The 23,865-nt window shown below is 25.6% G+C and overlaps 2 protein-coding genes across 2 annotated transcripts; both read left to right on the top strand.

The window, feature by feature from the left end:
- The first annotated feature begins 4,403 nt into the window (after positions 1-4,403).
- Positions 4,404-6,749, top strand: LOC145828513 (tetratricopeptide repeat protein 8-like). The gene has a single exon (XM_082936271.1). The coding sequence runs from the start codon at positions 4,437-4,439 to the stop codon at positions 5,937-5,939; it is 1,503 nt and encodes a 500-aa protein (XP_082792397.1). The 5' UTR covers positions 4,404-4,436; the 3' UTR covers positions 5,940-6,749.
- On the top strand, positions 6,746-23,460 carry LOC145828523 (succinate--CoA ligase [ADP-forming] subunit beta, mitochondrial-like). The gene is made up of 11 exons (XM_082936282.1): positions 6,746-6,841; positions 8,615-8,780; positions 9,995-10,094; positions 10,370-10,538; positions 11,822-11,924; positions 12,506-12,670; positions 13,646-13,807; positions 18,780-18,922; positions 20,101-20,221; positions 22,632-22,720; positions 22,874-23,460. Exons 1-11 carry the CDS (start codon positions 6,794-6,796, stop codon positions 22,946-22,948), a joined length of 1,341 nt encoding a protein of 446 aa, XP_082792408.1. The 5' UTR covers positions 6,746-6,793; the 3' UTR covers positions 22,949-23,460.
- Positions 23,461-23,865: the final 405 nt, after the last annotated feature.

Below are 23,865 nucleotides of genomic sequence, written 5' to 3'. Positions count from 1 at the left end.
AGATATACAATATTGGATGTGCGGATAAAACAAACTATAATACACCATTATCAAAGTGTACAAAAACCATGAAAAAAGGAGTTTTAAATTTTGTATGAAAATAACAAAGTTAAAATTAAATCAGAAATAACTAAAATTTACAACAAAAATATTTAGTAATTACCTACGATGATGTCAAACCAATATCAAGCTGAAATTACACAGTATTTGATGTTTTTTTTAACAATATTTTTAGGCTAAAAATATTTTTTTTAAGCTTAATATGTTTAATCCAAAAAGATACTGTAATTACTTACGATGATGTTGCACCAGACTTACTTATCATAAACTAATAAAACTTAATTATTTAACTGCTTTTATTTTACAATATAAAGCAATTATATCAATACAAAAATTTATCTTGATTACAATATTGAAAAATAAAATCATTAAAAATTTTAGCTTATAATAATAAATTTAGTTTTACTTTGTATTTATATAAGATGTTTAAAACAAAGTATCTTTTTAGAATAAACATATTAGGCTTTAAAAGTTTATTTTTAGCCTAAAACTTTGGTTTAAAAAGACATCTACAATATAGTTTCAGCTTAATACTGGTGGACATTATCCTAGGTAATTAAAAAAAGTTTGTACTTGCAAAAACCTGGAAAAAATTAGTACTTTGAAGAAAAAATGTGGCCTGCTAGCATAAGGGTCTTAATGGTGGCTTTAAAAACTCTCTGAGTTGAACGTTGCAAGATTAAAACCAATGGCTGTCAGATATGCAAAAAAATAGCCACCCTGTATTTAAGGGCATAAGGGGATAAACACCTTTTTTTAGAAATTTTATATAGTTTTTACTAAGCTACAAGATGCTTTTTACAGATTTAAAAAATTCAATATAATATTTGAGATATAGCTGGCCAAAGTCAAAGGCAACAATAGTTTCCTTATGGGAGGTGCAAACTAAAGCGGCAAACATAGACTATTTCACTAAAAATCTATCTTCTACGTTTTTTGAGATAACTACCTCAAACTTTCAGGAAATGTTCCTTGGAATATTTAGAAAATTCTGTGGGAACAAAATTTAAAAGATAAAAAAACTAAAAATTTTATAATAAAAAGACAAAAAAAAAATTGTTTTGATGTAGTTATCTCAAAAAACATAGGAAAGATAGATTTTTAGTGATTTCTAGTTATTTGCTGTTTTAGTTTGCACCTCTCATAAGGATCCTATTGTTGCCTCCGACTTTAACTGGCTATATCTCAAAACATTTTTTGAATTTTTTAATGCTGCCCTTAAAATCCCCCTTAAATCCCCCTATGCCCTTAACTTTATCTTCAAACATCTTTACATTAAGTTAACAAAATTCAAAATTGTTTTATGGTCCTAATTGTGAAGCCATTTATTGTTTATTGAACGACAAAAAAACACACTCAAAAGGTTTGATCTGAGGACCTGGTGTACAAAAAACCTTTTGGTTATCAAGTCATACACCAGAACAGTTTCACGTCATGCCCAGGACACATCAAAACTATCAAAACCAACTCCCAAGAAAAGTATAACACAATATTTCAAGATAAAAAATGATTTGTTGAAGTCTCAAAGCTCACACTCTCAATCAAATCAAAATTTTCCTAACACTGCAAATGAAAAGTACACCAACTAAAAGTTCAACTAGATGATCACTGCTCTTAGTTAAAGCAATAATCAGTGGGTTTACATAATTAACTTATAAAAGTTTAAATTCGATTACAAATTTTATAAGCATTGTCTACTAATCTAATAGCTATTTACTAAAAGATATTGGTACTTTTTTCAAACAGGTTGTAAATAAAAACATAACATGTAGTGAAAAGTTGTGAAAAATAACTAATAATATTTTTGATACTAAATCTACATCTTTTCTAAAATGAATAATTTGCTTGATGTGCATTGTAATTTTGTGGATGAACTAAAAGAAATTGGATGTAGTGAATATAAATTTTTGTAGCTATTGCTGATAATTTAATAATAAAAAAGATGTTGATTGTTAAGTTCTTTGAAACTGAAAAATGGTTTTGTTTTGAAGAATCTTTATCAAAGAACAAAATTAAAAATTATATTAAAAACTTAAATTAAATGAGAGTCTGTTCTGATGTCCCTAGTATTTAATTTATGAAGCTTGTAGCAATAATAACTCTTTCATACCTTTCTATTAGTATAATCAATGTGTTAAGTGTGGTGTGTTTTCTTAGTCTTTTAAACATGGTTAAGTGGTGTCAGTTTACAAATATGGTAAAGAAAAAAAATGTAAATAATTATAGACTTAATTCTCTTGATCTCCCTTTTCTAAAATTTTTGAGTTAGTAGTGTGTGAAGGACTGATTAGTTATCTTCTGTCAAACAATTTACTGCATTGTAAAAAATATGGCTTTAGAAAAAATCATATGACTGTGTTAGCAGTAAATAGACTATTGAGGATTTACTTAAGGCTGGTGAAAAAAAGAATAGGTAAATTGTTCTGTGTTTTTGGATCATGCAAAGAATTATGGTTGATGGTTAAGTTAAGGGCATAGGGGAGGAATTAAAACACTCTTTTCACAATTTGATTTTATTTAATAGAGTTTTTACAAAGGTACAAGATGCTTTTACAGATTTAAAAAATTCAAAATAGTTTTTGAGTTATAGCCGGTCAAAGTGGGAGGCAACAATAGGTTTTTTATGGGAGGCGCAAACTAAAACGGCAAATAACTAGAAATTACTAAAATCTATCTCTTCCTATTTTTTTTGAGATAACTACCTCAAATTTTCAGGAAATTTTCCTTGCAATATTTAGAAAATTCTGTCAGAACACAATTAAAAAAATTTAAAATAAATATCTATTACAAAAAAAAAGAGAAAAACTGTTTTTTTGTTTATTTTTTATATAAATTATTTATTTTTCAATTTAAAAAAAAATCTTTTCCACAGAATTTTCTAAATATATCAAATATATTGTCACGGAGGAATTTCTTGATTTTCACAAAAGAACTTAAAAAAAGCAAAAAATAATAAAAAGTACACAAATAGAAAAGTTCCACTACAAAACTTTCTTCTAATCATTTTAACAACGTGTAGAATGTGTTTTTTTGATGGTTGCTACATGTAAAAAGATTGCAGCTAAAAACTTAACAGTTGAATTTTTAAGGTCCCATGCAGTTTACATAGGGGTTGTTTAAAATAAATATTAAGTGCACCACGGTGGTAAAAACTAGGAAGCTAATATTTTTTATGTTGTTTATTTATGTGATTCCCCACACTGAAAAAAAAATCATTTGGAAACTCGAGGGTCAGGTTAACAGATGCACCCTATTGTCTAGTTAGCATTGTTGAGTTGGCTGAAGAGGCAGAAGTAAATGTCAAGTTGGAATCCAGAAAATAATTATTGAAGTTGTAATTTAACTGCTTTTTTTTTTTTGAAAAAGTTCAGTAAATATAAGGTTGTTTTTTAAAGAATAGTTTAATGTGACATTCAAAGAAAAAATGATTAAATTTAATTAGTTCAAACCAGTGCAGTAATATTGACATATAAATTGATATCAAAATTAAGTAAAAGAAAATATGAACAGTAGCTAGTAGTAGTACTCTATCACTGTCTAGCAGACAAAATTGTTTTGATAATTTTCCTAGAGTTTTGATATTTTTCCATAGATTTCCCTAGAACTTGGTTCTGAAACTTTATTGGGAACCCTGTATAAAACTTTGGGGTAAGCTAAGTATGGTTAAAAAATTTAAATATAAAATTGTTTTGGCTATGCTAGATTAGAAATAAAAGCATAATACTAATAAGTTTAGAGGGATAGTTATTATAATTGTAGTACATAAAAATGTGAATCATGTTAAGGTAATATGTTTAAGTTGTTAAAATAACTTCATCACATGGGTAAAACTTTGCATTTGCTCCAACTATTGTTCTTTTAAAAAGCAAATATAGCTTCAACAAATACATAGTTATAACTATTTTTAAATAGTGGTAATGAAAATTATTTAAAGTCTTATAAATTGAATAACATAAACAGGAGTTGCAGTTAGCTCATTTTGTTTATAAAAGTTACTATTAAATCCCTAAACATTAATACTTAAATTAAGACAAAATACCTTTCAAGTACTAAGTACTCATAGTATTAAAATTATTGATTGCATGCTGTAAGGTTTCAGATGTAAAACAAAAGCAAAGTTTACTAACCAAAGTAGACTTAACTACTTCAAAATGTTTGCAATTACAAAACTTTCTAAGACTTCTATTTCAAAAGTTTTATATTTTTTTACATCTTCTGACTTGACTAACTAAATGACAATCATGTACATAAAAAAAGTTAAAATTTAGTGAATATGTGTTTGGTGTAATTCTAGTTCTTAATATTTTTTATAATAAGAAGTTTTGTTTTTTCAGATATATAGATTAATTGAAATGTGTTGAAACAGTTAATTAAATATGGATCCATTGTTTTATGCTTTAAATACCTACAAGAAGAAAAAGTATGAGAAGACTGTAGAATTATGTACAATCCTGTTGGATAAAAATCCTTATGATAGAGCTGCCTGGGTACTAAAATTAAAAGCACTGACAGAACAATTTTATGTTGATGAAGTAGAAGCTGATGAGTTAGGTATAACTGAGTGTTTGTTTGATGACACTAAAGTTGCACAAACACCAAGACCAGAAACCAGCACTAATAATTTATCAGATTTCAATCAAGGCTTTAGCCCAGCTATTAGACCAGTTACACAATCGGGTAGGCCTCTCAGTGGGTTTGTCAGACCTGGAACACAATCTGGAGGGCACAAAAACATTCAACAAGTTCTGAAAACTGCAAGAACAGCAATGACTGCTCGTCCTGTCACAAGTGCAAGTGGACGGTTTATCAGGCTAGGTACTGCTTCTATGTTGTCTCAACCTACAGGACCTTTTGTCAACCTATCTAGGCTTAATTACAACAAATATGCATGTGATCCAGCTTATGCAAAACCATTATTTGAGTACATCTACTATCATGAAGGTGATATTTTAAATGCACTGGAACTTGCAAGATTAGCAAATGATAACTCAAATGGAAAAGACTGGTGGTGGAAAGTGCAACTAGGCAAGTGCTTTGGTAGACTAGGTATGCTTAGAGAGTCTGAAGATGAATATAAGGCTGCCCTAAAGATATCTTTTTTGCTTGAACCATTATTGCTGCTTGGAAAGATGTATTTACGGTTAGATCAACCTTTGCAAGCTATTTCAACTTATGAAAAAGGTTTAGAGAAAAAATCAAAAGATACAAAGCTTTTAGTTAGTACTGCAAGAGCATATGAAGAAATGAAAATGCCTAATGACTCTACAAAATGGTACAAACTTGTTATTGCAGAAGATAGTATAAGTGTTGAAGCAATTGCTTCAATTGCATCCAATTATTTTTATTCAGATCAGCCTGAAATTGCAATAAGGTTGTATAGGCGTCTTCTACAAATGGGTGTTTTAAATGTAAGTGTTTTTAATAACCTTGGACTTTGCTGCTTTTTTGCTCAACACTATGACATTACTTTAAAGTGTTTTGAAAAAGCTTTAGAACTAGGTGACGGTGAAGAATTAGCTGATGTTTGGTACAACATATCTCATGTTGCATTTGGAATAGGTGATAGTCTGTTAGCGTATCAGTGTTTAAACCTTGCAATAACTCTAGATAATAACCATTCAGAAGCTTACAACAACTTGGCAGTTTTAGAACTCAGACATGGTGATATTGACAAGGCAAAATCTCTTTTTCAAACAGCTTGTGAACTTACTACTCATTCTTATGAACCTCACTTTAATCAGGCAACTTTGTTTGATTCTCAAGGAGATTTGCAGTCTAGTTATAATTCTGTGAAAGCTTCTGTTAAAGCTTTTCCTCATCATTCTGATTCAAAGTTATTATTTAAAAAACTTAGTGTTCATTTTTCAAACATTTTATGAGTTAATTTATATTTCAAACATTGTGTATTTTTAAGAAAAAAACTTAGCTAATGAGGTTTTTTGAACTAAAAAATTTTAAGTCTGAAGGAACATTCATTTAGAGTTCAATTACATTCCGTATTGTTTTTTTTTAATAATTTCATATAATTTTTTACTGTGATCATTTTTGATGAATGTTGTATATATCTTATTGCACAAGGGTTTTGTGTTAAATTCACAAATTGGTCCAAATTCATAGTCTTATCTTCACTTTCAAGCACATATTTCAGTTTTTTCATACTTGTATTGGCTCTAAGTTGAACATTATTTTATATCTTTAATAGGCTATTATTTTAAACAAAATAAGTTATAATTGGACTAAAATGTATTTCTTTTTATTTTAAATAATTATTTTTAGTTTTTTAAGTGCTTCTATGACATTACAAAAACAGTGTAAATAATAAAAAACTTTAAATTATTCTAAAACTAATTGATTTTAGACCACTTTTAGTAAAAACAGCTATTTTTAAATTTTGTTACAAAATATTATTTTTTACTATTTAAAACTTTCTTAAAAGTTTTATTGTACTTGTGTAAATATGTTTCCCAGCTGAAAACCTTAAGAAGAACTTGAATTTACAGATATCTTTGAAAGTGTGTTGTAAGTTTTTTAATTGTGCAAAAAATAGTTAAAAGGTGGTATAAAAGTCTAGAGATTGAAGAAAACTCGTAAAACTTAAGGGTTTACCCAAAATGCTCTTAATTTTTATTTTTATAATCAACTAAGAAATAATAGTTTGAATCTAGTCACTGTAATATTTTTTTTCAGAATCTCCTAATTAATCTGTAATTTATTTATTTCCAAATTTTTGATAATGGTATCTTTAGTGAATAAGAGGTTCTTACTCAATAGTGCAGAAAAGGTTTGTTTAGAAAATTAATGTAAAAGCATAGATAAAGTATTTTAAACTAAAGCTCGAATATTCTAATATACAAGTTGCCCTACACTCAAACTACTCAGGATAGTTCGGCTAGTTTTAATTTGTTGAAAAAATCTCTGGCTGACTCAGTCTTGTTTGATTTTTTTCTGCAGAACTAAGGCTAGTTTGGATATTTTTGAAAATCTCAGCTAGTTTTTTCTGAATTATATATTTTTTCAAATACTGTGATTTTATAAAGTCCTTTTATTTTTAACACGGTACTTTCAGGAAGATTGATTAACTTTTTCAAGTTTTGGCTTAAAATTTAATTTATTTAAACTTTCTATTAAACTTAGGCTAACTCAGGATGGCTTGACATCACTCAAGCTAGTTTTTGGTCATTTGTGATGGTTTTTTTATATCAAAGAGTGGCAACCCTGTATACTTATCTTACTTAAACAATATAAGGCTTTTATAAGGTGTGTTTTATTTTACAGCATAATTAAAAGTTAATTGTTTATAATCCTGTTAATAAGATTTTAGTTAGTGTTTCTAGTTTTAAATCCCAAAATACTTAAAAAAATACTAAAGATAAAATATTAGTTAGTTTAGATGTATTAAAATAAAAAAATATACTGTAGTTTGAGGTATTTATAAGTATTGCTTTTGTAATAAAACTATTATTATTTCTTTTAAATTAGTTCTATTAGTTGTTTCCTAATAGTTTAATATACTTTAAGAATTAAGCGTATACTGTATTTTTTATTTTCTAAAATACTAAATCATTACAAAAAGTCAATAAAATAGTGTTTATTTTGTTTTAGCAAGTGTATGCCCGTTACGGTTTTTATTGTTCTTTATATTGATAATATAATGAAACCTTTGTAACACTATGAAAAGTTATTTTAACAAATTAGTTTTTAAGAACGTACAAAAAAAGAACGTTTGTAATAATCACTTTTTTTTCAAAAAAAAAAGAAGCATATGCGCATCTACAGGATTGCAAAAAAAAATTAGGTTATTTATGCTACACATGAAAATTTAGACTTGTTTGTATTTTTTTATTTATTTATAAAATTACTAAAAAACTCAGGCTAGTTCAATATAGGACCACTAGTGAAGATATCAAATAAAGTTAAAACACTTTAAATTAAAACTTAGTACTTTTATTTAAGTAAAGAAATAGATATTCCTAATCCCAACTCTGCTTTAATACTTTTAAATTGTTTATTATTTTTATTTTTAAAATTTTTACACTTATATCAAAATATATTTTTTGTGTTTTTTGAAAAGTGAAAGCATATGTTAAAAATGAGATTTTTAGATTTTTATTTTACTTGTTTATAAAGTATTAAAATTAGTTTGTTGTAGTAAAAATAAAATGGTTATGTAATAGTAACAAATTATATATTCCAGTAAACTTGTTTCGCTAGGATCTTTTGTTAACAAAAACTTAAATTTATTTTTTGAATAGTGAAAGGTTATGTAGCTATTTTAATAACTTTTTAATGTTATAAGTTTTAAATTCTTTTCTCATCCCTTTGTTTAAATTGATGTTAGTAGTTATGATAAAAGTTTTTTGGCAACGTAAGTTGTTTTTGTACGTTAATTTATTTTGTTAAGCAAAATATATTTAAATTACTGACTTGCATATGTTTCATATTTGAAGCATATGTAAAAGAGTGTTTGTATTTCAAAAGTACTATGTTACCAAATTTAAATAATATATCATAAAGTATTATTAATATTTCATATTTTTATTTTTATATGTTACAGTTAAAAGTCACTCAGCAATCAAGTGGAATACTAAAGCAAGGTGCAAGGAACTTGTCTATTCATGAATACCTTAGTTTGAGCTTGCTTAAAAGTGCAGGTGTTAAGACTCCTAATGGTGATGTTGCAGATTCATCTAAGAAAGCTTTTAATATTGCTGATGGTTTAAGTAAGTATATTTTTTGCTGTGTTATTAAAAAGAAAGTACTTAGTATTAAATTTTAAAAAGTATTAACGAATAGTTTGATTAGTTTTAGTAGCCAACGACCAGTGTACCACTTTAAAAATATATACCACCTAAAATTTTATAAAAACTTTATATTTTAAATAAGTTTTATAACAATGCAAGTATATGATTATTAGAAATTTTTAAGGTTGCTGTAAAAAAAACTGTTTTTAAGAAAATGCTAAAGCACATATACTCATAAAACCATTTTTACAGCTATTTTACTATAAGAATAAACAAAGTAAGCAGTTTCTTTTTGTGAAGTCCTTACTTTTAAAATGTTTTCCAAACTTAATAGCTTTACTCTTACCAAAATTTCTAGTTGGTCGTATAGTTGAAGTTTCTATTTGTTTGATAATTATATGCATTTTTTAAAGTTTAAAAATGGTCTATCGCATTTATTTTATAGTTGTATAATTTTATTTAAAGATATAAAAAATATGAAAAATATAAGTTAAGTCATAATACAAAACTATTGCTAAAACTATAACACTCTTGCTCTACTTATAAAAGACTAAACAAAAAAACTGTTAAGTTTTTTATTTAACAAAAAGTTTTTCTAAATATTTCTTAATAAATTAATCTTTCTCAATAATACTAATATTTAAACTTTTTCACCTTTCTATGGGTGAAAATAAGAATTTTTATACTAAAAATGCCAAAAATTTAAATAATCTTGGATAAATGTAAGAGACAGAAAGTTTTTGACATTGTAAAAATATCGAATTGTTTTATGCTTCATTATTTCCTTGTATGACTACAAAACTGCAGTTTCAGTTTAAATAGTTCCTTATACATGCAATAACCATAAGTTCGGACAACTGAAATTAATAATAAATTATAAAGCAATCAGTAACCAGTTATAAAATATTATGAACATTAAGCTAAGAATTAAACTGGTGACTATAAAAAATTAAACAAGACTTAACAATCGTATTTATTTAATTATTGTAGTTATTGTTGATTAAACCTCTTATCAACGTTTTTATCTTACATAGTATTATTGAAAATAATATTTTTATATAAAAGATGTAGAAGAAATAAAAAATCTTTGTATGTAGCAAACTCAGAAGTTGATTAAAACGTATAGTTTGCTTTGTAACCGTCTACAATTAAAAATACTTTTTATGTATTATTAAAAAAAATATGTTTCTCAGGCTCTAAAGACTCAGTTATTAAAGCACAAGTTTTAGCTGGTGGAAGAGGAAAAGGCCACTTTGAAAGTGGTCTTCAGGGAGGCGTTAAACTGGCTTATTCGTAAGTATTAGTATAAATAAAACATTTCCTATATTAAGATTTTCTTTGTTTTGACTTTAAAAATGTAGTAATTTTAATATGCCTTAGGTTTTTTATTTACAACCTAAGCTAAAATTCACATTTAAAACAGAACACGTAACATTTAACTTGATTAACTTTAAAAAAGTTAAACAATAATTATTAACTAAAACTTACAAGATTACATGAATTTATCTTTATTAAAGTATTTTAATACTTTTTCTAAATTTATAATCAATCTCTATCCTAATCGTTAGACCGAACGAAATTGAAAATTATGCGGAAAAAATGATTGGAAATAAATTGATTACAAAGCAAACCGGAGAACAAGGTAGAATTTGTGAGAAAGTTCTTGTTGTTGAGAGACTTTACTTGAGAAGAGAGTATTACTTTGCCATTCTCATGGAAAGAGGCATGGATAGATTTGTTAGTAAATCTTTAGATAAAATTTTACGAGTCATTGTTATCTAGAAATGTGCACAATATTTTTATAATTTGTTTTCACCTTTTTCATCTAAAAAGTTTTTCACTACAAAATTAGTTTTTTTTTTCAAAAACCTAGTAATTTATTATCAAATTTTTTGTTCTAATTAATGAATATGTAAAATATAGTTCTGTAATTTTCAATTTTGAAAAAGCTAAAGTCTTTTATGTGATTATCGTATTTTTGATGATCTTAGCCTATAAGTATACCATCTATTAATACTTTAAATTTGTATTGTTGTCTTTCTTAGTAACTCACATTCTATTAAAGAGTTGTATTATATTTTATACAAAAATATTAAATTTTTTGCTTGTGTTTGATAACTTTTTATAGATTCAAGTTTTAAGTCATTTACTATCAAAAATAATTTACTAATTGTTATATTAATTTTTGCTATTTTTTTAACTTTAATTTTAGTATTTATACTCAGATAAGGGCATAGGGGAGTCCATTTTTTTTATTACTAAAAATAACATCGGATATTATAAGAAAACTTGAAGTACAAACTACAAGACAGTTTTTATAGAATAAAAAAAAAACTTGTTTAACTTTTGTAATACTGTATTTTTTATAAAAAGTTTCCGATACAAACGTATGGACCGCAAATTTTCGAGGTCAGTTTTCTCGAAAATTTAAAAAATCACTAAAAATATATCTTATCCTTCGTTTTTTGAGCTAGAGACCTAAAACTTTCAGGAAACGTTCCTTTTATAGTTTTAAAGACTTTTAATGTTGCGATTTAAAAAGTAAAAATTATAGATAAAAAAAAAGGTGTTTTTTTTAATAAAAGTTTTATTTTTTATAATTAAAAAAAAATCCTGCATTCAACATTTTTAAAATTTAATAAACACTTTCTGTGAAAACTTGAAGAAGATTGGTTAAAAAATGAAGGAGGAGCTGAATTTTTAGTGAAATGGTCTTTTTTCGCGTTTTTGGTTTGCGCCTTCTATTAGAAACCTATTGAGGTCACCAACTTTGATCGCTTATATCTCAAAATTTACTTTGAATTTTTTAAAGCAGTTAAAAATGTCTGATAGCTCAGACAAAACTCTATATAAATAAGATCAACTTAAGGTGGACCCCCCAAGCGCTTTAATAGTAAGTATACATATATTTTTGGTAAAATATATTCAAAATTATTACAGATATTTTCTACAAATTTGTTATATATACATTGCTAACGTTGTCATCGATTGTTGCAATTTTATTACTTTTGGTTATTTAGGGACCAGTGTTGGTTGGTAGCAATCAAGGTGGAATGGATATTGAGGCTGTGGCTGCCAATACGCCAGAAGCTATAATTAAACAATTCGTTGACATTAATGCAGGTTTTTTGATTATACGAATAGTATGTACTTGCAATACTGCTAAATAAATGTATTATGTTTTACTTTTAGAATATTGGAGCTTATTTGTTAATAATTTTGACTAATTTAAAATGAGACATTATAAATTTGAATTAACAGAAAAAAAGGCTATAAAAAATCGAATAGTGTTTAAATGCAGTTGCATTCTGATTAAAAAAAAGTTCAGCAATTTATTAACAAAAAACGAAACATTTTTTTTGTAGTTTTCTGGTTAATGTAAGTTTTATTTTTATCTAACATGATTATAATTTGAGTTTTGGCTCAATAATGTTAACTGTTAGATATCGGTTTTGAAGTTGTATAATTTTTATTTTGTTTATCTGTTTTGTAAGTTAAAGAAATAATTATAGTTCATTTGTTTTTCATATTGAACAAATTTAAATTAAAGTATGTCAGTACAAATTATTTACTATGCATTCAAGGGTAGTTTGAGTTAGTACTTGTAAATGTAAAATAAAGTTATCTATAATACTAACAAAATTAAAAGTTGTAAAAAAGCTTAACAGTAATCTATAACAGTATAACACATGTTCTATATACAGGCCTACAAAAGCAAGATGCGCTTGACATGGCAACAAAGATGGGTTTTGACAGTGATGCAGCACAGCAAGCTGCTGAAACTTTCATGAAGTTATACAATCTGTTCATAAAGAAAGATGCAACACTCATTGAGATCAACCCACTTAGTGAAGATAGGGAAGGAAACGGTAAATACTTTAATAACGTGCTATACTTTTTTGTTCAAAATTGTTGAATTTTCATTTTATATAATATTTCACTCTTATAGATAAATATTAATTTTTTTATTTATCTAAGCCTAACTTGTACAACTCTTAATTAATTTAGTAAATTTACTAATAAAATAAAAAAGACATTCTTATAGAAGCAATAATTTTAGTATTAAACTGTTTTTTTTTATCGTAAAATTTAATATGTAGATGCTATATGCTAAATATCTATATGCTATGTAGATTACTAAATTTTCAGATTTAAGGTTTTAAAGTTAGTATGAAATAAAAATTTTCTATTAAACTTTGGCAGACCTATACATAAATAAAAAGTATGTATTTTTTGTAAATCGAAGCAACACAATTATCTCAATAAAAACCTACTATTTTACAAAAATACCATGTTTTATTATTAATCTTAATGAGAGTTTAAACTACAGTTTTAGTTATATATTCCTTTTTAAAATTGAATTTTTTATTTGATAATCTTGTTGATTCCAATAAAGTTATTTGTATAATAAATAAAGATGATGCTGAAATAAATAGATATTATTAAAATTTCATTTTAAGAACACAATAACAACAAGTTTTATTTTATAAATAGTCTTAGTTTTTGAGTTGTATAGTTTTCAAAATAAAAATGCTTAAAAAATTACTAGTTAGAAATATTCATGTAAGGGCAGTAAAATAAAACCTAAATTGTTATTCAAAAAAACGTTGAAAAGACTATTGTGATTACTTTACATGTGAGCTTAAACCAGATCTTTACCTATAAAAATTGTCTACTTTGGTGGAATAAATCTTTATGTTTTAAAGGGCATGTTTATTCGTTTATAAAGCAATGAAAATATTTCAAGCTATTTAGATAACATTAAAGTAAAATAAACACTTTAGCTTATAACTAATAAAAAAAAATTTTTCTGCCATCATAATAGTGGCGAATATTTATTGCAGTCTTGTGTATGGACGCCAAGTTGAACTTTGATGACAACGCAGCCCACCGTCAAAAGGATATATTTGATATGAGAGATTGGGCACAAGAGGACGCTAGAGATGTCCAAGCTGCTAAATACGATCTCAATTATATTGGTCTTGACGGAAACATCGGTTGTCTTGGTAAGTTGTGAAAAGTATATAGACTGAGTCGTTAAAAATTTCTTTAATTTTTAAGTAAAACAATCTAAAAATTATTGTATAAATAACTACTTTAAATGGTTTTTGGTATAGTGTTTAAGACTTAATTTTAACTTATAAAGAAAGTTTTAGTTTTTAAAACGTTACTACAAACCTAGATTTTAGATTTACGCCAACAATTTTTTATTAAATTTTTATATAAAGTTTATGTTTATTAATAAATTTTATATGAAAATTTAACAATATTTTTTTACTTAGTTCAATAGAGTTTTTTGTACACATACTTTTAAATGACTAGTCAAAGGTACAACAAAGATTATATTTAAGTTAGAAAACAAGTTTTTTGTAGTAAAACTTTCCATTATTTTTTAATGTTTTATACGTCTATGTTAAAAATTGAAATAATGTATGCAAAACTTAGTTAAAAAATAAGTTTGTGTACAAGTTTCTATATGTATTGCAATTAAAGTTAGCTATACAGACAAAAAATTATTTATAAAAACAAACATGCTTAAAGCCCGTGTTCGTTGTATTTTAGTTTTCTATGAAGGTGTTTTTATAATAATTAAAGAAAATCATGTTAATGCATTTATTAAAAATAATAAAATATTCAAATTAGTTTGTCTTAAAAACTTCGCGCCTAAAAATAAGTACTTTTTCATTTAGCAGAACCATACTATTTCATTGTAAAGTATATCAATTTTACTAGTAACAAATTCTAACCAATTTGCTAAATATGTTAAAATTAAACCTCTACTCAAAACTTTTATACCTATATTAAATTGTTCAGCTTTTAAATTTGATTACAAACATTAAAAAAGTAGTTAATGATATTTATTAATTCTTTTTATACTAAACAAAAAAACTTTAAATGTTATTATAGATATTTGTGAAACAAAGTTGAAACTAAAGTTATAAACAAATTAGTGATCTAAAAATATTTTTTTAGGTTTTTTTAGTTATAAAGTGTTATTATTTAACAAAATTAGAACTTGTAGAAGTCAACAATCTGTTTTTGATTGAGCTTATTCCACTAAAATTTTATACAATGCAAAGCATCATTAGCGTTAAGTATTTTGGACTTTAGTCTTTGTAGTGTTGAATTAATTTAAATATTAACTTGATCAACTTTTCATTTCGACAGTGGAAAGTTCAAAACTTTAAGTAATTATTTATTACTTACCTCATAAACATTTATTACAATCATTTTATTTTTAAAATTTATATAATATAGTTCTGATAACTTTTGTATATTTATAAGAACAGTGTTTAATAAAGTCAAGAGTTTTTTAAAACTATTCTGCAATTAATAAGTATTTTGGTTTATTTAATTATATTAAGAGATTATTCTTTACATACTGCATATATAGTACTTAAACTAAAGTCTTTTTTAGGTTATATATAATCTTTAAATTATGTTAAGCGAAATAAAGTTAATTGTTATTATAACAGAAAACTCATAATAAAATTTCAATACTTTTAAGTACTAATTTATCATTTAGCATTGATTATCTTTTGTATATAATAAAATTTTCAGACGATGTTTGTATAATAATATTAATATTAGAATAACGTATGAAGTAAAACTTATAAGAAAGCATTAACAACAAGTGTAGGTCGAACGCGTTAGAGCATTCCAGGCTGTTTGATTACATAATATTTGCTTAACCAACATAGTTACATTCAGTAGGAGAAAAATATGCTAACCAAACTTAAGTTTTAAATGGTATTGAACTTATTTGTAGTAGCTAGTCATAAATGTTAAGATAAACAAGTTTTTTTTTAAATATATTAAAATTTCTTTTTAAACTTTTTTATAAATCAAATAATAGTTTCAACTGTTTTTAAATATAGTTGTTAGTAAAACTTTATAACCTCTAAATTTAGCGGTTCCTTTGTGTGATATTAGGATTGTTGACTTGTAAATGCTAAAGTCAATAAGTATTTGTGAATACTTTATTTTGTTAATTAAAGTTTTTGTCTTAAAATTTGGGTATAAAAAAATACATAACGTAAGTTTTGCGTTGTAAAACATATTTTATTAACAAAAAGAAAAGTTATTAATTATTTTATACATGATTGGAATTCAAAAATACAGATTTTATCTTTTAAGGTAAAATTAATTCATTTAGCTAATTGATAATATTTAAGTTTTTCAAAATAAATAGTTTTAAGATTAAATGGATATCAAAAGTTTTTTATTAGACAAATAAATTACATTTACGTCTAAAAAGAACCACAAAAAATTTAAATTAGATTATATTTATGATATCTGTTTAAAAACTACTCTACTTCACAGTTTTATAAATTAATTAAGTTGTTAATTATACTAAATGTTTCTTAAAAAAAATACCTTTTTGTTTTATAATTGGCTTTTATATTCTGTAAAATGTATTTTACAAGAAACAAATATTAATGCAAGTTTTTGAATAAAGTTTATTAAGAATAAACATATGTCAGTAATTTTATAATGGAAATAAGTTTTTAAAGTTAATTAAAAATAAACTTTTTTTATTAATAATTTGATTTCAAGTACTACTAACAATATACAAAGTATCAATATTTATATATTGAAACAAAATCTAAAAAAATTGCAAGTTTAAAATTTCACCAAATAATATTTCCTTTTTTTACAAACAAACAATATAGAATTTACAGATATTAGGCTAGAAGGTATACTATGTATTTAAAACAAGACATGTTAATACAATTATGCTGAGTTGGTTACACCAGTAAATGTAACTTACCCATTAAAATTAGAAATAAACCGTTTAGTAATATTTTTCCTAATTATCTCGAAAGAACTAGAAGCTTTGGCTTCAATGAAAGTAGGTACTAAAAACTTTTAAAATTACAAAAACAGTAATCTTGCTTAAGTTGAGAATTGAGTTTAATTCAAAGACTTTACGAATAAGGCTTTATGTCTAAAATGGTTATAAAACTGACATATGAAATAAAAAGACATAGTAAGTGAGTTTAAACAAGTATAAAAAACTAACCTTAATTGATTTTTAGTGTATGTGCGTTTTATTTTCTAACTATAAAATTATTTGTTAAATTAAATTTATGAGAATGCTTTACAAGATTTTGCTTGTTTAGAAAGTTCAATAAAAACATCAACTTTTCACTTCAACCATATTTAGTAAAAAAACTTTTAAATTATTTTGTGGTTAAAATAAAATTATAAAAACCAGGGTTGCCACTCGGTCAGGAAAAGTCAGGAAATCAGGAAAAGTCAGGAAAAATTTTAAAAAATTACAAAAGTCAGGAAAAATCAGGAAAAAATGGGGGGTTTTGAAAAAAAGTCAGGAAAAGTCAGGATTTTTGATAAAAAAAAAAAAAAAATCAGATTTTGTCAGTTTAAATTTACTAAATTCCTTGTTTTCCAAAGCCTTCAAATGGTAAAAATTAATTAAAAGTCCTTTAAAGTCAGAAAAAATTTCAAAAATTTTCCTATAAGTTTACAAAAATATTTAATTTTATTTCCAATATCTTCATCTGGTATAAATTAGTAAAATATCCTTTACAAAACTGCAAAAATTGTCTATAAACATATTGAACAACCAGATTTTGTAAGCTTTTTAGTATTGATGATCTGTAGCAAGGACACTTCCATAGTGAAACTGTGATATATATAAAAAGTTTATCTAGCATAGTCTTAGAATCAAAGTGTTTTTTGTTTAAGTAAATATTTGAGTTCTTTATAACTAAGCAGTTAGTTTAGTATTTTATGTAACAAGTTAATGTGTATACTTTAACTCTTTATAATTTTTTCAAAGTTGTTTAAATTTATAAAATAAGTTATAAGAGAGGTATATGCCAAGATTAAGTTTATTTGTTTTTTTTGTAGAGTAACTTAAGTTTTTAAAGTAAATAAGAGTACATTTATTTGTTACAAATTTTATACTAAACGATAAGAGGAGTTATTTTATAAATGAAAGTAAAAATAAATGAGTGTCAAAAGAAAAAAAATGAAGCCCACAAGTTGTGGCTTGATTTAGAGAAAAGATGCTATTCAACAAGTTTAGGGGAAGCAGATGAGGGCGATTTAAATAAGTTGATGCAAATGATTTTAACTGCCAAGAAAATGAAGCGGAATGCAGTTCAGATGAAGGAAACCATATCTTCATTAGATGAAGAGGTTGAAGTGCTAATAAAAAACGGAAAAAATAAATTTTAGTACATACTTTTAAAAAAACAGTATTTGATTAAGTTCTTTATTGTTTTAATGTTTTTATTGTAAAAGTTCGTTATTGTTTTAAGGTTTGAGTTGTGAAAGTTCCTTATTGGTTCAAGGTTTTAATTGTAAAAGTTCCTTATATGTTGTTTGTTTATCTAGATACATTTGTGCTAGGAAATGCTAAAAAATTGTGCCTTTTTTCAGACAAGCTGTGTATTAAGGTAATAATACAGGTATTTTGCTGATAGAGCTGTTTATTACAAACATCAATCATACACAGATGGTTTAAGTGATTTACTGGAAGTTGGATGATAGAATTCAGCAAAAAACTGTTGTTTTTAACCTGTATTTAAATTAGATTGAAAGCTTTATATAGTTTCAAGTGTTAGATTATGTATTTTAGAATAAGTTTATTATAAGAGTTTGATTTAGAAAAGTCAGGAAAATTTAGGTAAAAAGTCAGGAAAAGTCAGGAAATTTTTCTCAGCTTGATCAGTGGCAACCATGAAAAACTCAAGCTTAAAACATAGAACCTTTTAATTTAGTCAATCAAAAAAAAATGTTTAACAATAGCTATTTTTAATTATGGTATAAAAACAACATTACGAGCTAAATGTCAGCAAAAAGTTGAAAATATTTAATAACTATTTTCAAAGAACTAACTCAAAACTTTCAACTCTTCTTTAATTTTCATAACTAAATAAATCAGTGTTTACTATGAACTGATCTGTGCCTTAACCATTTTCTATCTTACAAAATTTGAATACGCAACAGTCAACGGGGCGGGATTAGCCATGGCCACCATGGACATCATCGAGCTGCACGGTGGAACTCCAGCCAATTTCCTCGATGTGGGAGGTAGTGCCACTGCCGAGCAAGTCACTGAGGCATTCAAACTGATTACAAGTGATAAAAGTGTTGGTTGATATTTTTTAGTCACCATGTAAATTTTTTTGTTAAGAATTAAGTAGCTTCATCTATTATTCAAGTGAAAACGATTGATATAAATAAACTTATGATTATGAGTTTCAGTTGGTTTTAATGAAGTTCATTAGCTTTGTGATTTTTTTATTTAAGCTGTCAAGATGTTGTTTTCTGACAACCTCATTGTGATACAAAAAAGACATACCACACATCCAAGTTTATGTTTGTGTAATTGAAATTTTGTCGTAAATAAGTTGATATTATATGTTACAATACCAATAAAATGGAAAGTTTGTGAAATACTTGTAATATATAAATACGTTTATTATGTTTCATAATTTAGCATTATGCTTTTTATTGCGTATTTTTTTTGCTAAATATTTTCTGATTTTCATAACTAAAAAGGTATTCTTTTAACTTTTTAATAAATAAAAAGTTGTTTGAAAAAGTTTGGTCATATTTTTCTTATACTTAAAGTTTATTTCTCTTCAAAAAATTCTTTCAACTAATCAAAAAATAAAAGTGTTCATGGTGGATACATTTGTTTAGTATTCGAATTTTTAAGTGCGCCAAGAATAGTATCTTGAAAATCAACCTTTTTTTTTAATGTTTTACTAAAATAAACAAATTGAGTTGTTTTATAAAATTTTGATGTTCTCTATTTCTTGAAGAAGGACAAAAAAAAAAATAAAAACTTATTTGATAATTGTTTTTTGTCGTCTATCGAGTTTAGTATTTATATATGACAAAAAAGCTTTTGAAACCCTTAAACAATTTTTCACCTGTTGAATTGTATACTATTTTATAATTGTATAAAGTATAATACAAATCGATGAAATTACATATTTAATAATACTAAGTTTTATAGGCTTTTTTTTCTGTGTAAAACGAAAATTATAAATTCTCTTTTAAATTAGATTTAAAAGCCTTTAAATCGCCTTTAGATTTAAATAATGTGGTTGAGCACAACTTAAACTTTTTTTCTTTTTCATTTGCCTTCACTTACTATTATAGTCTTCAGGTTTAATTTTAAAATTTCTTTGGTTGTAACCATAAATAGACTTCGAAAAAATGTATAATGATCCTATCTAAGCTTTCATAGCAAAATATTATAAAAAAACAGAAATAAGAATCACTAAATAATTAGTATTTTAGTCAAATATAATTCAAGGTCAACGCCATTTTAGTCAATATTTTTGGTGGTATTATGAGATGTGACGTCATTGCAAGTGGAATCATTCAAGCTGCTAAACAACTGTCATTGACAATACCTATCATTGTCCGTTTGCAAGGTTTGTAAAATTAGTTGTGTATAACAATGAATAATAAAGTTGCTGTTTTGACATTTATAGTTTTACTGAAATAAAATTAAATAAAGTGTGTATAGTTTAATAAGGGTGAAGTTATGTATCATTTATGAGTAAAAAGTTGATGTTTTAATTGTTCATTAGTAAATGAAAACCACTTATAAAGTAACTAGTGATCTACCGGATTCAAATCCGGCCATTTATTGCTTGGATCCATATTTGCCCGGATTCGAAATTTGTAAGAAAGATCCTGATCCTAGCTGAGTTTTAGCCGGATCCGGATCAAGTTAGTTTGGAAAAACTTTGTTTTCCGCGATTTGAAGTTTCTTGCAGACTAGATTCTTCTATCGACTCTATAATTTTATTGTTTTTATAAACTTAAAGTATTTTCGTAAATTTAATGTATTTAAATTTGCTAAAAGTTTTTACAGTTTTAGTTTAACTATTTTATTCTCATTTAAATATATTAAATAATGTAAAAACTCTACAAATAAAGCTCATTTAATATTTGGTAACTATAACTTTAAGAGGAAGCAACTGTTCAACAAAATTTTGTGCGCGACAATGCATTTAACATGAAGGCTGGTATATTATTGTTAGAATTCTCTTTAGCACCCTGTTTCATTCACACGCTTCAATTGATAATAAAAGATTCATTGTTTTTAGAAAATAACATAAGTGTGTTAATTTAGTCACTTTAATCATTCTTCTACAGTGTGCGAGAGACTAAAAAAATCCAGGTCACTTTGGGTTCATCAGTGTCAATACAAAATGCCTTGCTACTTGTGCGAGATGTTGAAACAAGGTGGAACTCAACCTAACTTATGCTGAAAAACCTAGAAAAATTAAAAACAAGTGTTAAAAACTACGTAGCTAACAACAAATTTAAACCCGAAAATATTCTTACAGCTTGAATTGAAACTTGTTAGCCTCCTTAATGAACTGCTCGAACTTTTTTTATATAGTAACGTAGAAGTGTAGTAAAAACAACGCATTGCCGTCAAGTATAATCCCGCATGCAGTAGTACTAAAAAAGTTTTTAATCATAAAGCTAAGAGTCCACCAGGTCAAAGTAATTATACAACCTTAGCAACCTTGGCAGAAAATATAGAAGAAGCTTTCGGAAGAAGGTTTTATACTATCAACGACAGCACACGAATAAACCTTCATGAAAATGACTAATTTTTACTCACAACAGATGTTGATCCACAGTATCGACTTGACTTTTTCCCTGCTAATCTCAAACAGAAGGTTGTAAGGCTACTAAAATCAAGGTAAAAAATCATAGTTGTCGTGAGACTGGTCAAAGTGGTCAAGTTCTTCTAGTACCGCCTAATAAGCTAAAGCTCAAATACCCACAAATGATGTTCCCAAACATTTTTGGCCTTCTTTTCTACATTTAAATTGAAAAGAAGTGCAAACACTAACGAAAGTGAGCAACAAGATTCAGTTGATCAAGAGTTTGAGACAAAAGTTATTTTTTTTGGCTGAGGAAAATTTATCTGCTGAAAAGTAAAAGAAGCTGAAGTCTTGTTATCGTTGATCTCAAACAAGAATAAAATACACACATCTTACCAGGTTTGTAAGAAGGTATCTTTTGGCACCACCACCTTCTGTTTATTCTGAAAGGTTATTTTCAGAAGCTGGTAGCTTGTACGACCAAAGGCGGAATCGATTGCTTCCAAAAACTGGCGAAAAACTTTTATTTCTTTATCTCAACCTGAAAAAACAAGAATAGGTTTCTTTGTAGCTTAATGGCGTTGATATGAGTAAATGCTATTTACTAAATTACTTGCTTTTTTATATGTATAAAGTCGCTAAAAAAAATATTTTTATCTTATAGTTGGAGTTTTTTAAAATATAAATATAATGTAAAGCTTATCATAAAAAAAAATTAATTAAGTTTGCAATTCTTTTAATATAATATAATTTTTTAAAGCAGTGTAACACTTAGTTTCTTTTTCGTTATACAAAGTACAAAATTCTAGTTTAGTCGTATAAGTAGCTTGAAATTTAACATTTAAACTGAAATTTTATATAAATAAATTTTTTGTTTTTTTTTACAACGGTCTTTTTTTCTAAAATTCAATACAATATTTATACAATAACATTGTGTTTTTTTTTAACAAAATTTTTGTATTAAACAGTTTTTTCTAATAATGGTAACATCATAATTAAATTATTTCAGTTTGTTATCAATTGAAACTACATAAAACTTAAAACATTTAGTACTTTAAATAATTGATCCGGTAGATTACTAAAAGTAATCTATTAAAAGATAACATTAAAAAAAACCCTCAGTTTGTGTTTCTGTTATACCTAAGCATTTTGAAAATTTTTAAATACTTTAAAACAAGTAGTATCTTAGATTTTATAGGACATCATTTTTCTACAGGAACTCGAGTTGAAGAAGCCAGAAAGTTGATTGCCGAAGAAAATCTTGACATTATTACTTGTGACAATCTTGATAAAGCTGCTAAAATGGTAAGTCTCGATAATGGGTAACATATTTTTATTAATAAAGAAAACACCATTATTTGTCTAAATAATCTGAAAATGCGTTTATTTTTTGTTAAGTAAAAAAAAAAAAAGTTTTAACAACTTTTAAACAATTTTAAAAGTTAAAAAACATATTAGGTTGTCCGATTATCAAACATTGTTGAGTTGGCTCAAGAAGCAGAAATAAATGTCAAGTTTGAATCAAGAAAATAATAATTATTCAATTTGTAATTGCCTGCTTTTTACAATTCTATCATTAATTTCTTTAATTAAAATAACAAAGTGTGTTTAAGTGTAGGTCAAGTATACACAAGTTTAATAAAAGTACTTTGATTTTAGCTAAATACTTTTTATACGTATGTGTTTTGTTGGTAAAAATTTGAAAGATAATACAATAGTGCATAATACTTATTGCAACGATTTGAAGTTTAGGAATAGTAAAATAGTTAAATAATCTTGCCAAATAAAAAAGCCTGATTATTTTACTTTGAATATTTCTTACAAAGACTTTTTTACTATAATAATTGTTTACAAAGTGTAAAGTTTAAGACATACACTTTTATTTAAGGTAAACTTGTTCTAACTGGTGGTCTATTTTGTGAAAAGTATCTTTTTGCACTATTTTTATGTCTTATAGATTTTTATTAAATGCTTTTAAAACTTTTAGGAAAGTTGAAACTTTTTTTCTTAGTTATTATTCAATAAAACCAAATTTATTTTATGCATTTAGCTATAGTTTTTAAAAGGTGATCTTAATGCATACAATAGTACTATTATTTTATTTTTCTTAACTAACCACACTAGCTCAATAGTCAATTAGTTACGATAAGCTTGTAGTTATTTTTTTAACTAGTATTTATCTAGATTATCTAAATATTAGCAATAAAATTTTAAAACGAAAGCAGGTTTGTGTAAAACGAAAACTTATATAATTACCCATACAATAACTTCTGTACGCTATAAAAAGATAGAAAACACCAGTATGTTCAAAACTTTGCACAAAACATAAGTCAAAAATGCATGCTGTGCTTTTACGAAGATTGTTACTTTTCATCTATTCTATTAAAAAAATATTCATTTGTCTTAAAAGTATGTTCAATTTGTTTTTAACCAATTGTTATAAATATTTA

The sequence above is a fragment of the Thalia democratica genome, chromosome 1 (assembly GCF_965202585.1).
Source record: "Thalia democratica chromosome 1, ktThaDemo2.hap1.1, whole genome shotgun sequence".
NCBI lineage: Eukaryota > Metazoa > Chordata > Thaliacea > Salpida > Salpidae > Thalia > Thalia democratica.
The sequence above is the reverse complement of the archived record's forward strand: the minus strand, read 5'-3'. Positions and strand labels throughout refer to the sequence as shown.

Coding starts and splice junctions, on each gene's coding strand:
- LOC145828513 (XM_082936271.1), top strand. CDS start 4,437: ATGGATCCATTGTTTTATGCTTTAAATACCTACAAGAAGAAAAAGTAT.
- LOC145828523 (XM_082936282.1), top strand. CDS start 6,794: ATGGTATCTTTAGTGAATAAGAGGTTCTTACTCAATAGTGCAGAAAAG. Junction 13,808..18,779: donor CGGAAACATCGGTTGTCTTG/GTAAGTTGTGAA, acceptor AATACGCAACAG/TCAACGGGGCGGGATTAGCC. Junction 22,721..22,873: donor TTGATAAAGCTGCTAAAATG/GTAAGTCTCGAT, acceptor AAAACATATTAG/GTTGTCCGATTATCAAACAT.